Source organism: Marasmius oreades, chromosome 3 (assembly GCF_018924745.1).
Source record: "Marasmius oreades isolate 03SP1 chromosome 3, whole genome shotgun sequence".
NCBI lineage: Eukaryota > Fungi > Basidiomycota > Agaricomycetes > Agaricales > Marasmiaceae > Marasmius > Marasmius oreades.
Window position 1 is genome coordinate 4738999 of NC_057325.1, and position 17447 is coordinate 4756445.

Consider the following 17447-nt stretch of genomic DNA (forward strand, 5'->3'; position numbering starts at 1 on the left):
TGTGACTGCCGGCGCTGGCAGTGACAAATAATTAGCGAACCGGCAAATTTGCGGCAATTCAATCCAACACACACCTGCATCCCTCCCACACGTCCCACACATCCCACATTGCTCTCTTTCTATGCCCCCTTGCTCTAAGAAAAAACCTGTCAATTTGCCGGCCAGTGACGACGAAAATTCACAAACCTTGAACACATGCTCACGTTTGCAATCAAAATGTTCTGCTGCCGCTGCAACCAGCGCTCAACCAGTTGCTCCCGCTACTGAACAGTCCGAAGACGGAGATCCGGAGGCAGCATCCAGTAGCAAAAATGAGCACGGTACGTCCACAGTCTTTTTTCACAAGGCTGGGTATTAAATCAGCCAAAACAGGTAAAAGAAGGACTCTACCTCGTGCAAACAAGAATCTAGACCCAGCACGACCGGATCGCCCCCATCCCAGGCGGTCTTCTGAGGAAGTCCAGGCCGAAAAACGCGTGCAACTACAGAAGAAGCTCGTGAGAATGCAGGAGATACATGTGAAGGAAGTGGAGCTGGAGAAGCTGAAGTCGATGCTTCGTGAACAGCAGACCATACGGGATTTGAAAGCGAGAACAAGGGCATATGACTTACCAAATGTACCTGAAGAGACAGAGAATGAGGCGTATGGCGGCAGCAAACAACCTGTGGGAGAACGAGATGAGCACAACTCATTTTCAGACTCCCATGAGTACATTGACATTGATGGGGTGAGAGACTCTGATGATAGCAGTGAGGTCGAGATAAAGTCGGTTAGTCATTTTACATTCAAGTTTGAAAATCATCAACTCACCTTTGTCTTGTTCATTCAGAAAGCGAAGCAGATGAGACCGGCAGGACCAGCGAAGAGTACCAAGAGTACCAGTGGGGGTGAAAAGGGAAAGAAGATGGCTGCACACGATAGGAAGGCGTGCCAACCAAGGTAGGTTTACATCTGTCGTCAACGTCATCAGTACTGACATTGGTCTGTTACAGTGGCAGGACAGGCCTTTCCAAGCGATTTCGAGCGCAACTTGTACGAGAAGAGAGGCGAGGTGGTGGACTTGCTGATAGTGATATTGAGGACATCCCTCCAGGTGAAGGAGAGTGGAAGATGGGTGCAAACGAAGACAACATGGTACGTGTTGAACATATCTCAGTTCGTTTTTTGTTGATCCTTTTATACAGCTTGGTTTCGTCATGACGCCACCTGTCAACTCACAGCCAGGCTCACGGAATTCATCAACTGTGCCATCTCGCCAACCCTCTCGTCAGCCATCTCATCAACCTTCAGTTGAATTCAATCCTCTCCCGAAGAAAGGACCTCAACAGCTGCCTCGTTCCGGATCTCGGTCAGCCTCACGTACAGGTACACCTGCTGGGTCTCGAGCCCATTCACCAAATCCTGCTCCATCTCAGCCTCAAGAACCCAGAAAGAGAGCTGGCCAGAGGGCTGGAACAACTGCCAAGGACTATCCAGATTTTGTGAAGAGTAATTGGTCCAGTCTTGTCCTCCCGACGGCAAAGCATGCAATGTTTGCTTCCGATCAACCTATATCAAATTTCCGTCGAGATGACATCCTCCTCAATACCATTCAGGAGGTCATCACGAAGACTTGCCCAGAAACCAATCATATCTGTTCACTAGACCGTGACGCCATGTTCCAACAGGTAAGCTCCCTGTCCATGTCACTGTGAAGTTGAGCTAACCTATCACCCCAGATCTATAACCGGTTAAATGAAACTTGTTCGGAGATCGCGTCAAAAGCGATCAAGGTTGTCACGGAGTTCTTCAGTCAACCAGAGTATGATGGTAACCACAAAAGGATTCTGGAGTATGCGACCTGGGCGAGTGAACGGCTTGAGGATGGCCCTGCGTTCTATGCAGAACCCTCTCCCCGCAACGTCAAACCTGGCGCCGAAAACTACATTGTGCGTATTTGGTGCATTGATTCTCATATCCCCATTTTGATATACAGCACTAGCCACCAAACGGACTGTTTCAGTCGTACTTTGTCATCGAGATGATGACGGTCTACATGAACAAAATTGCCAAGTCCTGTATTGACTATGGCCATCCCGTCGGTCTTATAGGTTTGGTTTGTGCAGCTGTAAGTTCCTTTCAATCCCTGTATTCCCAATATCATTTGACCCTGGTGTTCTATAGATAAAACGCGCTTTTAGATACTACGTCAAGTCACACGGTCGCCCGCCCCTCGTTTCGCTCAAGAAGGACAACGAGAAGTTTTCGGAAGCAAATGTTGGTAAACACGTCAAAGCCTTTGTTCGTTATGCAGCCGAACTCAGTGACGATGACTGGGGAAGGTTGATGGAGTTGTATAAGTTTGTTCCAGATCCTCCGAGTGACGAGGAGCATGGCACTTCTAGTGACTCTGGGCAGTCCATCAAGCTGTACATGCCCCGTTAAGTATTAGCAGTCTCGCTGTCCTTGATACCTCTGTGCTTGCCTGGCCACTTACTTATCCCGACTCACCCCAACTCCCACTTTATATTGTTTTCTTGTGTATTTCTACTAGCATTTCTTGTGTACTTTTATTTCTTGTGTATTTCTACAATCTCTTGCAATACAAGTCATGTATGTGTTTTAATAGACTACAGGAGCCAGGAATCCGAGGGGAGAAAATAGGAATTTGGCCCAGGGTTGTCAGCGAGTACAATGTTACTTATGACAAAGACGATATGACTTTTAGGTGGGGATTTCCCCCAGGAAATTAGTCAGCAATCTATCTAATTCAAAAGGAATGACATTCACAACAAGTTTGCAAGTGGCAAGCGGCTTGTGGCTTGCCTCTTGTCTGGGCCGCCAAACTCTGAATGCCGCACCGGCTTTTCCCAAAAAGGGCATAGATTGTACCTTTCCGGCTTCCGCCGACTTTTGGTGAGGAAAAAGCCGGAAAAAGCCGGACAAGTCAGGTGTGTTTGTTTGCTGATGTACAGCGTAACCCAGATGGTCTTCGGCGAATTCATGTACGTTAGGAGGTAATGACGCATCCTGTATAGTGACAGAGTTCAGTTTCTCAAGATTGATGACTAGACGCAAACCGGATTTCTTCTTGACAGCAAATAACGGCGAACGATAACTTGAAGTCGTAGGTTCAAATCGTCCGGCCTTCTCTTGAAGAAGAACTTCCTTACGGACCTCTTCTCGAATGGCGACGGGTATTGGAATTGGCGGAAGCTGCCAGGGCGTATGTTCTATAGTCGGAATCTCGTAGTCTGGGTAAAAATCTCGTGAAAAGAATCCCTTTTCGTGGAATTCAAAAGCGAAAGCATGCTCCCTTTTAACAACTACCCAAGCGAGTAGGTCAATCTCTTGTTTTGAAAAAGACTTGACATCTATTTTTGAAAGAATACTCTCCCATCGTTCTCGAGTTACTCTTGAACCGAAAGTCAGAGTTTCCCAAGGAGGAGGATGTGTCGGAAGTTGAAGAACATTGGGCGGAGGTATTGGTTGGAATTCTTGAGCTGCGGGATTAGGAAAATAGGTAGGTACTGGCCGATGTTTTCTATCAACGGTCTTGTATTTTTTTGGAGGCGGAGGTGCAATTTTTCCTGTAAAAGCACCAAATGAATCAGCGAGAGCACGCCGTATCCATGGAGAAGTATCATAAGTGTCAAAAGGAATCGAATAATCAGTGGTAGCATTAATAGAATGGTAAAGTAGCGGATCATATTGGGGCGGAAGGGAAGCATCAAAAAGAAATTCAAATTCGGAATACTCAGCGTCTCCTAACAAAGCTAACATTGATCTTCCTACAACAGCTGGAGACGCATGGAAGATCTGTGGTTGCGGCTCCATCTTTAGAAATTTTGTTCGTCGGAATCATACTCCTCAACTCGGGCGGATTGAGAGTGGCGTGGACATCCGATAGTAGTCTTGTTACGAGGATCATTTGCCTGTGTTAGGTTAATAGTCAACGTAGCACGTTTACCATCCTCTGGATCCTTCCAAAGCAAAAGATTGACGAGTCCTGTTTGATGGTATTGGATCCGGGCGCTGTACGTCGTGAGGAAGGGTTGTCTGAGTATGATATCTTGCTTATCCATCTTCTGGTGAGAAACGAATATGTGGTGCGGGAATTCGTGTCTTCCGAGTTTCATAGGAGCATCGATAACCACTCCATGAAGTTGTTCGGGCCTTCCGTGGATACCCTTAAGGCTCCAATTCATTCCTTCAAAGTCAACTGCAAGAGAAGCGCGATCAGGCACGTCGACAGACGCAACGTTAAGCTCAGAGCCAGTATCAATCATAGCTGAAAAGGTTACACCGTTGATCTGAACGTCTAACGTTCCGGTGACCATAGCAAAGAACTTTTTGGACGGTTCTTTCAAAATCGCTGTTGAGGCTCGAGCAAGAAAGGCTCTAACCATCGAAGCGTCTTCAGCTCCTACGACAAGGTCGTCAACCTTGTATCTGTCATTACGCAAGTCGCGTTCCGTAAGATGCAAATGAACGATGTTTCCCGTATATTCGGTATCCTCGAGAGAATAGGAATCATCAAAATTATCATAAGGAAGGAACTCAGCTGATTTCGTGTTCAAATATTCGCGCCTAGACTTCGTGGCTTCGGAAAACAGTTTTTGAAGACTCGGACTGCTGCCAATGACTTGTAGAATAGAAAGGGAAACCATCTGCGACATGATATGTTCATAGATAGCTTTAGAATCAGCTTTCGGTTGTACGTCGGAAGTAAAATGATAGGAGGGCTTATCGGATTTAGGTTCGTTCATCTTCACATCCTTCTGAGTCTTGGACTTCGAAGGTACCGACTCCTTCCATCCATCTCGTCTATTGATAGGGTTTGTCGGCGGCAGTATTTCGATGTTCTTTTCCTTTGGCTTCGGAGGTGGTGCTGACGAAGGTTGAGGTTGCGAAGTTGAAGGTCCAGGAATGCCAGGTCCTTGAAGCGGTCTGTTAGGTCGAGCTTGATCTTTGCCTTTGTTGGAATGAGGGTCACGTCTTGCTAACGGATCGTATCTAGTTGACGAATCTCTACCGGTTCTGTCAACTGGGTAAGTATTGTATTCAGCGTTAGATGAATCGAAAACTTCGTTAGTGAATGCCGGATGTCCATCAATATAGAGATCCAAGTTGCTAGTACGTGAAGGTGTTTGATGAGGAGGTGCATCTCGTTCAAATCGAACTTGACGTTGCTTCTCGTTCGCCGATTCGGATCTTGCGATTGCCGGATGTTCGCGAATGAAGGCCGCTACTCCCCCTTGTTGAGTTCGTGCAACTTTAGGAAGATCTTTACCATTAATCAACGTATACTTCATAAGATTTTCGTCCCATCTGACCAATCCTTCATCGACTAGAGACTTAGTTTCTGGACAATGGGCGGGATGAAGTTTGTGAGTAAGTTGTGGACCTTCCTTCCCACATACGAAGCAGCGCTTGGATTCGTATAACCCAGTCGTTGGTCTTGGTTGAGAACCTGAAGACGTGCTTTGAGGTATCGGAGAATTTTGAACAGAAGAAAGTAAAGACATCACCTGCGCTTGATTGATCTTCAAGGCCTCGAGTTGAGCCGCTAAGTCGTCAATAGAAGTTGAAGGAACACCTTGTCCAGTCGGGCGTGCGTCTACTTTCTTGTTGTCGGCTTTGAAGCATTCTTTACGTTCGCCTTCATCGTCAAATTGGACTCTATCGGGATCGGGGAAACGTATTGCCTTCCAAGGATCGTAGAACAGATGTTTGGGATCAAAGCGCGTGTAAAGAAGGTTGAGTACTTCGTCGATTGAAGGCGCCGTTTCTCTACTCTTCCGTTTGTTTTCTAACTGGTTCTCAAGCCATTCTCGTTGAGGTTGAGGTAACCCTGAAACAAAATAATAACGAGTGTCAGCTTCGGTAATAGTTCGATTGCAAATCAGAACTCCGCTCAGCCTCTCAAAGGCTTGATAGTAGTGCTCGATAGCGGAACGAGTGAGAAAGGGAGTCTTCGAATTTTGCTTCATCGTAAAGTTCTGTAAGTCCGTGATAGTGACAGCCGGAGCGAGGTCAGAAGAACCATAAAGTCGAAGGAAGCTCTTCTTAGCCGCTTCCCAAGTCTTCTTCTTCTTGTCGATGTTGAACGAAGCATTGTAGCGAATAGTATCTTGAACCGAAATTGATGAGTAAAAATAGATTTGATTAACGGACTCATCTTCGTTAAGTCCGGCGCCATCACATATCCTCTTGAGGGCTTCTAGAAAGACTGTAGCGCGAGAACCTGTAAAATAAGGAGCATTGGCGGCTCCAGGAGAGGGCATAGTAGTCAGTAATTGAATCTGAGAACACAGACTCGTTTGACGCGACATCGGATTAGTATTGGACTCTTCGGACTCGACATTAGGATTTGCGTCTCGGCGTGACTGAGACGTTGGATTCTGGGAACCCGAAGGTTGAGGTTCTTGAGAAGACATAAGTATTCTGTAGAGAAAGTGTAAGGTCAGTATCTCGGAAAACCAGATCCCTCGCGGTGGGCTCCACTGCGGCAGGAATGTCTAGTCGACAGGTAAACGGTTGAGGTCGATCCGGTTGGATGGCTGACAAAGTAACAGTAGATAAAAAAAAAGAAGAGTACTACGAAATATTCGAAGTACGATACAACGTAAAAGACCACGACGCCGCAGGAACGTGATGTATCTAGAGAACTCGTGTAGAACAAAGACGTTGACACTTAGCGTAAGTAGCTGATTCTCGTATCTTGCTCAAATATATGTTGTTAATGTTCGCTCTTGCTCGGGATTTAGTGGAGAGATTCAGGGCTCGGTTTTGGCTCAGAGGAAGGGGGAAAAAGGCAGAAAGAAAAAGTTAATTATTCGGTACAGCATTGACAGTTTATATGAACGGACTCTGGGTCCGAGCGTGCGAGTAAAAGAAGTAAGTAAAAAAAGCTAGTTCTAAAAAGGACTATCTACTTGGTTCCTTGATAAGATAACAGGGAGGCTAGACCTCTGACCCACGGCATTCCCGAACCAGTTCCGCCTCAGTCGACGCTACTAAGACTTCGCTTTGGGGTGGATGAGGTCCCAACGCGGCATAAAGCAATTTTACCGCCAGGTGGACGAGGCCTTGCGGGAGCAGACTTGTAGGAGGGGAAAAGGAAAGGAAACAACAGGAATCGGAGGCTCACCATAAGGTACGAATTCATAAAAATACAACGGCAAGCGATTCATGCTGTAATAAAAGTGCTTCTGCGTTCGAAAAGGAAAATAAGTAAGTTTTAATTTTGTTTAGGGTCGCAAGTAGAAGATCATCAAGAAAACAAAGTGAACAAGAAACTCATCGGGATGAATGATTCTACCAGGGACCCGCAGGACCCTACCACAACGGGTCCCGAGCCAGGAAGTAATAATAAGAAGAAGGAAAACAAATCCCATGCTTCCAATAGCCAGTCCTCTTCCTCTAAGGCCAAACAGAACCACAAACCTAATAATCAGGGACAGAAAAATCCCAATACCCAGCAGGATCGTGGTTCGGGTCAAGCTAAATATGAGACCCGAAAGAATGGACAAAGTCACCAGGGCCAGAAAGGCCGTCAAACCCGAGACTACCGAAAGCAGGAGCTTACTGATAAAGAAAAAGACGAATTCCGGGCGGCTGGAAAGTGTTTCCGCTGCGGAAAAGTCGGACATATGAGCAGGAATTGCCCAGCCAATCGTACATTGTCCAACGGAAACAGTAACTGCCCTCCTGGGGTCCATATGACAAGCAATAATATTGAGTTTAATGAAGGCCTGCGTGAACTTGCTGATACCACAGCCGAAATTACCGAGATTGACGTTGGAATGATGGCGTGGGATGTTATTTCCAAACCCGGTGACTCCGGATGGGAAATTGATGCATCTTCGGAAAGCAGCACTCATTCCTCAATGCCGAGCCTACAAACTATACTGCCTGAAAGTGAGCCCGAGTCAACGGCATCATGCCTTGAGGTAATAGAAGGCCATAGGTACGACTGTGTGGATTGCGAGTACGTCCCCCCAGAAACACGGCGAGAGTATTGTCCGGAATATCTGCACAATGAATTAAACAATGACTATTATGGGTTTGAAACTGACAATGCACCAAATATGATTGGGGACCCACTTGCAACCCATGCCCGTTATTGGTTAGACTTAATTTCACCATACCCAGGTGATGTACCCGGGGACAGTGAAACCGAATTTTTGGGCCGGTTCACTGTGTACCAAATTTCAGATGAACTCTATTGTATTGAGGATAGCAGATATGAGGGACTGTCCTTCCCTCACTGTGAAGATCCTCAATGGCTTTACCTTGAAACTAAAAATCTCAAGGACCCGGAATTTAAAATTTCGGAATGGTATGCTCGGAAACGGGCATCAATGTTTAACATACCACTGGACCTGGACCGTTATGGAAATATGGGCCAAATGGGGGATGTTTATGCTGATGCCATAGAAAAGGCACTAGCGATGGGAGGACCATATCCGGGGGATACTCCATATGTTCAATCCCTTGATTCCTCACCTCGGTTCTATGTTACTAAGGCTGGACCCAAAAATTACCATATCTGGGACCGGTACTATGACAAACGACATTTTCTCGGCACTGAAATGTTGAAAATCAGATGATTTGACATCATCTGATGGTATAAGAAACAACTTTCCCACGAATTTCGGAACACCCGTACTTGAGAATTACCACGAGCCTTTGTTGAATTCAATCTTTGAGGGCACATATTGTTTTGCCTCAGATGAAAACTGGGAGGTTTTAGAGTTAAATGGGATGCAAGTGGCAAGGGGAACATACCCAGCAATACAGAGAAATGCAGCCATGACAAAAGATTTCTCGCGAAAAATACCCAAACCTCTCGTTGTAGTTGTTCGGATCAACGGCGAACCCGCCCGTGCCTTAATTGACACCGGGTCCCTTGGGGATTTTATCTCATCGACTTTTGCTGACCAACTCAAGGTCAAGAAATTGGAGTTAGCAAAGCCACTACCACTTCAACTTGCTGTACAAGGTTCACGCTCTCGGATTAATTGGGGGGTACGAGCTAATTTTCAGTACCAAGGTATTTCTGAAACCCGGTACTTTGATGTTGCAAATTTGTCAAGTTACGACGTAATTCTCGGTACTCCGTGGTTATTTCAACATCGGGTGACAGTTGGTTTCCACGACTCAAAAGTGATTGTTGGAAGTAACCCCTCTCTCCCAATTGAGGGAACGAATGTGGCACAGCTCTCATCTCGGGCTATGGATATTTATGAAGAAAACCTGGAAATGGCTAGACAGGAATTAACCAGGTATGCCCTACCTATCTGTCGTGAAGTAGGGGAAACTGAACTCCCACCTCTAAGGGCTATCAATCATTCCATTCCACTCATTGACCCTGAGAAAATTTATCCATGGCGGCCGTCAAGATGTCCAGAAATGTTTCGGGAGCAGTGGGCAGAAAAGCGAAATGCATACCTCAAGTCTGGCCATTGGAAAATTGCCAGTTCGGGTAATACAGTTCCTATGCTACTAATAAAGAAACCTGGTACTCAAGCACTTCGAATCGTCGTAGATCTTCGTGCTCGCAATGCCAATACCTGCAAACTGTCATCTCTGATGCCAGATATCGAAGGTATTAAACGCTGCATGGCTAATGCCAAATACAGATCAATAATTGACGGAAAAGATGCATATGAACAGATTCACATTATTCCTGAACATGTGGATCGCTCTGGAATGACTACACCTGATGGCAACATGGTGAGTCTCGTTGTTCAGCAGGGTGATTGTAATGCCCCTGCCACCTATCAGGCACTGATGAATTATCTGTTTTCAGAATACATTAGTCGTTGGATGGATGTATACCTTGATGATATTGTAATCTATTCAAGTTCCCTTGCAGAACATATTCAACATGTGAAAACTGTGATTAACATACTCAAGCGGGAGAAACTCTATTTGAGTGCAAAAAAGCTGAATTTCCTACCGAAAGAAATGAAAATACTTGGGTGTCTAATAGATAATAATGGCATTCGCATGGACCCACACAAGGTTGACTCCATCTTGAAATGGCCAACCCCAACCAATCGGGACCTCCTATGTGGATTTTTAGGATCAGTCGGGTATCTCGCAGATGATATCCCCTCTGTTCGGATACCTATGGGCCACTTGAGCCCAATCACAGGTGATACAGTCCCATTCCGATGGACTCACCTTGAACAGAGGGCCTTTGAGGATGTGAAAAGACTTACGGAGGGCGCGAGAAACCACAGTCGTGTACCACTAAACTACTTGAAGGATGCCAAACCCGTTTGGCTTGTCACTGATGGATGCAGTACCGGGGTTGCTGGTGTTGTCTCGCAAGGGAAAGACTGGAAAAATGCCCGAGTTGCAGCATTTTATTCAGCCAAACTCAACTCGGCACAACAGAACTATCCAGTGCATGAAATTGAGATGCTGGCAGGCGTGGAGACCATGCTACGCCATCGGGATATTCTACAAGGGTTGAAATTCACCTGGATCACTGACCATAAAGGGTTGGTGCACTTACTAAACCAGCGGGACTTGTCCGGACGTCAGGCACGCTGGATGGAAAAAATCTCGGAGTTTGACTTTACCGTCGAGTATGTTGCTGGATCCAAAAATGTCCTTGCAGATGCCCTATCGAGAATCTACTCAAATGATCAGCCCGGTACAGTACGAGTGAGAAGTGAATACACATACCATGATGTGATAGATAACGACGTGCTCCTATCACATAAGATCACCATGCCGCTCCTGGTTAATACGGAAGCCCTGTGTCTCATACCTGAACTGTTTGCGGTTGAAACGAGGAACAAGGGGAAACATACGGAAACGAGCCGTGAATTTGCGAAGCGTATGAGAGACCATTTCGTTCTTCGTGGCCCAAGAGAACGAAAGGAGGGCGGGAGTACCCCAAAAATCCCTGAAAATGATGTCAGCCCTGTTGAGATTGAGCCAACCCACTTTCCTGAACCACCGTCAGGGCAGGGGACCGTGCCCGAAGCACCTGTTAACCATATGGTAAAAAATGATACTGCCGAAAAAAGCCCTGAGCCTGAACAAAATGTCAGCGACAAAGCACCCACAATACCAGTTGAACAGGACACACCCCAAATCACAAGTGATACATCTCTTCTTGCGGTAATAGCAGCCGGATGAAATAGAATGGACCTCGAAAATATCTTGAAGAGCCGGTATGCTGGTGACAATCTTCTGAGTAAGATTATCGAGAATCCGAAAGAATACCGTAATTTTGAAGTTGACAACAGACTTGTGTACATGAAGCTCAAGGACCGGAAGGTTCTTTGCATCCCTAAACTGATAGTTAATGGCCGAAATGTCAGGGAACATGTCATAGATGAAGCACATTCATTATTAGCTCACCTTGGCCCGAAGAAGACTCTTGACTATCTTCGAGACTACGTCTGGTGGAAAGAAATGGTCAGCGATGTACAGGCGTATTGCGAGACATGTCACACCTGTAAAAAATCGAAACCGAACAACCAACGACCGTACGGACTCCTCAATACTCTTATGGTACCCAACTATCCTTGGGAGGTCATCGGAATTGACTTCGTTGGCCCTCTTCCCGAATCCAAGGATCGCGATGCATCATATGATATGATCACCGTGGTGATAGACCTCCTCACGGGGATGGTCCACCTCATTCCAAGTCGCACCACGTACAAGGCCAAACAAATTGCAGAGCTCATATTTGCGGAAATATACAAACATCACGGTCTACCTAAGACTATTGTTAGCGATCGCGATTCCTATTTTACAAGTACATCCTGGACTCACCTACATAATCTAATAGGTACTAAACTCTGGATGTCCAGTGCATACCATCCACAGACGGATGGCGCAACTGAACGCGCGAATCACACGGTAACCCAGATGCTTCGACAATGCGTTGATATTGACCAAAGGAATTGGGTCCTGAAATTGCCATCAGTCAAATTTGCTATCAACATCGCCCGATCCGATAGTACGGGCTACTCACCTTTCTTCCTGAACACGGGCCGCATCCCTCGTCCATTCCTGTGGAACTCAGCTGATAAGAACGAGTATCCCGGCATACGAGTCTATGCTCAGAAGATGAAGCAAGCGGTAATGCACGCTCACGACAGTATTCTGAGTGCTCGTGTAAAACAAACGAGGGACGTGAATCGCCATCGTCGCCCCGCTCCATTCATGGAAAGTGACCTGGTATATTTGTCAACAGAAAACATCAGCTTTCCGAAGGGATACACACAGAAACTAGTGCCCAAGTATATTGGACCATACAAAATCCTAAAAGATTTCCACAACAATTCCTACAAGTTGGATCTCCCTCCCCAGTTAAGACAACGAGGAGTTCACGATGTCTTCCATGCATTGTTACTCCGTATCCATGTGCCAAACGATGACCGCCTCTTCCCTGGGCGTCTTGAAACACAAGTCGCAGATTTCGGCGAAGCCCAAGACGAGTGGGCTATCGACCGAGTACTTTCACACTCTGGAACGAAAACTAACGCAATTTTTCAAGTGAAATGGAAATTGGGAGACATTACCTGGTTACTGTATCATGCAATTGACCACCTTGATTGTGTAGGCGACTATCTTGAAGCAGTCGGCATTTCGGACATCTCTGAATTAGTATCTGGAGGGCGTGAGCCATCTGTGAATGAGTTAGCCCCGGAAGATGCTCTGGTGGCTTCAAAAACTCACCATTTGCACATTGGAATGATAAGTTGGCTGGAAGAAATGGATAGGTTTAGCGAGGAAGGAAAAAATATAAAGGAAGGAAAGGAACCCACCAGGAATTCACAAAAATCCCCATTCGACGTCTCACCTCTCATTTGCGACCTCTTGTACACCATGACCATCGATCAATGGCTTCGTCCTCTCAAAGGAAACAGCAAGCGTGGTGATCAGGCACTGCAGATACACTGACCCGACATTGCCCCCACTGTCACCATCACTCGCCTTGAACTTCTTCACTGTCTTCGAACCAACGCCAATCTCCGAAAGGCCTATGCGCTTGAAGACAAGGCGACGAACCCCATCCCGTTGATCTACCCTCAGATCGCTGCCATGTTCAATGCCGGCCCCTCATATGACTGCAAACTCATAGTCTACGACCCCAAAAACAATTCCATTGTCATTTCTGGACCTTCCGTCGCGAAATCGGGTGCCTTTGACACGTACACTCAGGACACTGGTACCGATGTTCCTTCATCTTCACACCACCAGTCACGAGGTCGTGACCTTGCTCCGTGGAAACAGGATATTCTTGACAACATGCTGTGGAACTCGATGAAAAACTACGGCGGTGATGCTAGAAAGCACTCTCGATTGGCCAACAGTCGTGGTCGTAAATTGGGAAAACACATACCTAACAAATCTAAGGTTGCGTCATCTTCGACGACTACCTCAGCTACAGCTGTATTCGGGTCTGCCGCCATTTTTGCTCCGGTTCCCCCATCCACTCCGGCTCCGCCTCTTCCACCAGCACCTCCTTCCCCAACAGCCGTACCATACACCCCAGCTCCTGCCTCTAACGGCACCACTTTGTCCACTCAGACCCATCTATCCGACTCCCTACTCTTGGCTGTTCAGCCCATTGTTGCTGATCCCGCGATGTCACTGGCTCTTAACTTGATTGATGTTTTGGAAGGTTTCGAATTTCTTGACGTCTCTTCAGGTCCATTGGCGCAGATTGTTGAAGGAAATGACGAGGGAAGTGTTGAAAATGATGGAAATGTTGCAATGGAAACCGACGGACAGTAAAGAAAGGACGTTGCACATCCTTTGGAGGGCGTGTGTAGCGAATCGCTCGTTCTCTTCTATTTTTGTTTATTTGTTTATCGTTACCCTATTCGGTTAGATCGGATTACCTTCTTTTTTCGTATATAAAGACCTGTCACTCACCATCGTACTTTAGTCTCTCTTGAAATACTAGTGGTTATCTCAGTTCTCTCGAGCGGCTCTTCTTCTCTCTCGTGTGTGGTCACCGTTTCACGACGCTGCCCCCACAACCGCTGTCCCAAGTGACTGCGACACAGTTCTTGCGGTCGGATCCACGCATATGAAATTATCAATGATATCATCGTTCAAGACACCAGAGGTTTCAAAGTTTACCTAAGTTTACCTATACCGGGGAGAGGAAGTCGCAGCTTTAGTTTGCAAGGTCCGAGCACTGCCATACAAGGTCAGAGCTGAATTGAACCAATGTGGATGGAACTCATACCAACTACCGTCAGAAAAACAGGGAATTTTCCAGAGTCTTTATAGCTGAAAAAGCTGAGAGACACTAATAACCCTGTAGGACGTAGCATGCGATTAACAGGCTTGCCAACATACGGGAAAACTGACTTGATAATTGCGGATTCAAAAACTCCGTGCATGAAGGCCTAGAGCCAACTCGCAACAGTCCGTTCGTTCTGCTAAAAATAACGAAATACCTTCTGAGCACGTAGAGCTCCAATTGGACCAAACTAAGTACTTCGATGGATACCGTGCTTTGACCGTGCTGACCGTGCTGACATGGAAGAAACAAAAATAGAATTCAGCTCTTGTATTTAACACAACAACAGTAGACTCGCTACCAGTCGCGTCTTGGACCTTCCGTGTGCATTTGTTTGTACATTTGTTGGATGGTGTTTGGATGGGGAAAGGGTACGGTCCAAGAGCAACTGGGCGGTTTGAGCCTCGATTTGGCATGGGGCCAAGGGGTGTTCAATCCACTAATGTTACACATGAGGTTCCTATGTAGACATAAGGTCACTAATCTCCCCTCCCCCCCTTCACCTTCCTAATATAGAAGTATTTCTTACTAATGTCTTTCCTTTTTGGACATTTGATTACTAATTACCTTCCTTTTTCGGTTGTGCAACTCATAACCCATGCATTCCCCACTCACACTGTTATTTATTTTCAGCAGTGTATGCTGATAGGAATTCAGAAAGTGCTAACCTTGGTACAAACATCATAACTGTTTGTTTCTCCTTGGCTATATGCATGGTAGAGAGGAAAATTGATTGACCACTTTGGACTTAAGTAAAATTTAATGGCTAAATAAGGAAATTTTCACCACTGTAGCTAGAAAAGTGCTGAAATTATTTAAAAACCTCAATTTGTGTACATACCACACTGATTTGAACAAGTAACACCATTTCTAACCCCTCTGCACCTTTCAACCATAAGGTTGTCAACGGCCCCCCCTCCCCCTACCCCATGTCTCGGAATCTGCCGGTGAACACCCCTTGCATGGGGCCAAATCGTGTGTTGGAACTGAGCGAAATTTCGTTCATCGCGTTAGCCGCCCACTCACAAACTGACATCTCCTGCATTCCTTGGCACTGTATGACAACTTCAGATGTTCAAAACAGTATTTATAATCAAAGAGTACTGTAATCAATTAAATCAAACCCTTCAGAGTAATCAGCTCGAACTGTGGGGGTCTTGAGAAGGAGGAGCAGTGTGGGGTGACAGAAAGGCCTGGTAGAAAGATGGAAGTCCCCCAATACTGTGGTATGATGGTGTTTGTGGTCCGTTGGGAGGCCGTTGGTAGTGTAATAGGAGGGATTGAGGTGAGGGATAGTAGGGATTAGATGACTTATTAGGCGTGTAATAGACTGTACTGCCGTATGGTTGCATGCCAACAAACGATGTGCTCGTTGGCCGTGATGTCATCGGGAACATGTACGGTGGTGCAGGAGCGCCTCGAGGCGTTCCTTGAACATGAGGCATTGATATTGAGTTTCTGGGTGTTCCCATTTGGGAAGCCTGCCATTGAACACCTGGTGTTGATGTCGTTGTGGCTTGATCAACAACCAGCATGTTCATGGTAGGTGCTTGGCTTGCGGTCGACGATGGTAGGTACTCGTTTCCATTTGGCATCATGTTTGGAGGTACTGACATCAAGTTTATGTTACCTTTAGGTGGTGCTCCTGTTCTGCCTGACTCCAATGCCCCGCCCGCTCGCTTTGGTGCTCTTGAATTGTTGGGTTTAGGAAGTGGAACAAAAGGTATGTCGAGGACCTTGATCCATCCGAACAGCTCGTCACCATAAGTCTCTGACCATCCCCCACCAGCGAACGTCGACCACTCTGGTCGGGTGTTGATACCCCCCGTTAGGTGCGATCAGTCCGGTAAGTCCGAGCTCGCCTGATTGTCGCCTGAATTCCGTTAGCGTTTATGCTTTGGCGACAGTCAGGCGGGCTCAGATGGGTGGGACTGGTCAGACTGGCCAGCCTGATGGAGCTGACAGGTAGGTCCCGTCTGATGGCGTCTGATCAGACTCGTCAGATTGACAGTTCTGGTCAGACACTGCCAGGATGATTGAGTCCATAATGTAGTGTAATGCTTACCTTTGTATATCATATATTTTACCCTGAATAAGACTACCATGTAGCATTAGCCTAAGTTCTTTGACCATCCTGTATCAATATAATCCCACCTTTTATCGTATATTAGTCTGAGTACATCTATTGGCCTGAATAATATGTAGCGTTGTTGTCAGGGTGTATCAATTTAATTCTATGAATAAGGGCTCATCAAACTCGAGTGATCAATCAGAATGATTCATTACAAAATGGATCAATTAGTAATTAATACAAGTACTACAACAAGCAATAGAATTAGCCGATGGCATCGATAGTAGACAGTGAGCGAACAGGAGCAAGGAGTGGAATGAAGGGGATAAACGATAACAGACGAGCACTAGTCTGCATACTCCTGACTAGGTGTCGGCTCCCCAGTGAGCTTCTGAGTAGCGAGGAGGCGAAGTCGTTCCTCTTCAGCCACTTTCTGCTCTGCACGTTCCCGTCTGAGTTTGTCCATATCCAACTCTTCTTTGGGCTCTTCGAAAACAACCATCTTTTCCACGACACGACCCTCACAGTCTCCGAAAACTTGTCTAAATGAAGGAGGGGGTATCAGTAACAGCCAAGCGGAAAGAGGCTGAGCACGTACATGTTCCACCATTCTAGGAGGTCTTCCTTGAAATCCTCGGCTCCAGCGAGGATGGCATCATGGACGTTGCACCAGAAACTTGGATAATGGAACGTGCTATCGTGGGGGGACCACATCTCAGTCGTTGACATACCAAAGCGAGCCTATTAGCAAGATGAAATGTCAGTATGTGTATGATACAAAAAGAAAGTCATACCAATGTGGCGACATGAGCAATGAACTCCGGCGTGATGGACCGCATATCCATTCTTGTGGCGTTGTCGGTGGAACTGACATTAGGCTTCACTTCGTACATGGAAGATTCGGAGGTCGAAATGACACGAGCACACTGTATGACAAGTGTTAGCTCACGCTACAAAGTGAATGAAAAAAAAGAATCTTACTCTTACTAGGAACCCGGACTTCAATAATCCGCGTTCATTTTCGTCGTTGTCCTCAGGAAGACTGAGGGAATTGTCAACAATGTCGAAGAGGTAGGCAGGGCAGGCATCGGCTTTCGGAACCA

At 46.4% G+C, this 17447-nt stretch overlaps 2 protein-coding genes across 2 annotated transcripts; one reads left to right on the forward strand and one right to left on the reverse strand.

Annotated features, from left to right (window-relative positions):
* Nucleotides 1–121: 121 nt before the first annotated feature.
* Nucleotides 122–2425, forward strand: E1B28_006834 (uncharacterized protein; the record flags this gene model as incomplete). Its single annotated transcript, XM_043151535.1, has 8 exons — nt 122–320; nt 373–770; nt 831–940; nt 994–1135; nt 1186–1668; nt 1720–1929; nt 1983–2108; nt 2165–2425. 8 exons carry the CDS (start codon nt 122–124, stop codon nt 2423–2425), a joined length of 1929 nt encoding a protein of 642 aa, XP_043012631.1.
* A 12984-nt stretch (nt 2426–15409) lies between these two features.
* E1B28_006835 (uncharacterized protein) lies at nt 15410–15718 on the reverse strand (the record flags this gene model as incomplete). Its single annotated transcript, XM_043151536.1, has 1 exon — nt 15410–15718. The coding sequence occupies one exon, from the start codon at nt 15716–15718 to the stop codon at nt 15410–15412; it is 309 nt and encodes a 102-aa protein (XP_043012632.1).
* Between the last annotated feature and the right edge of the window lie 1729 nt (nt 15719–17447).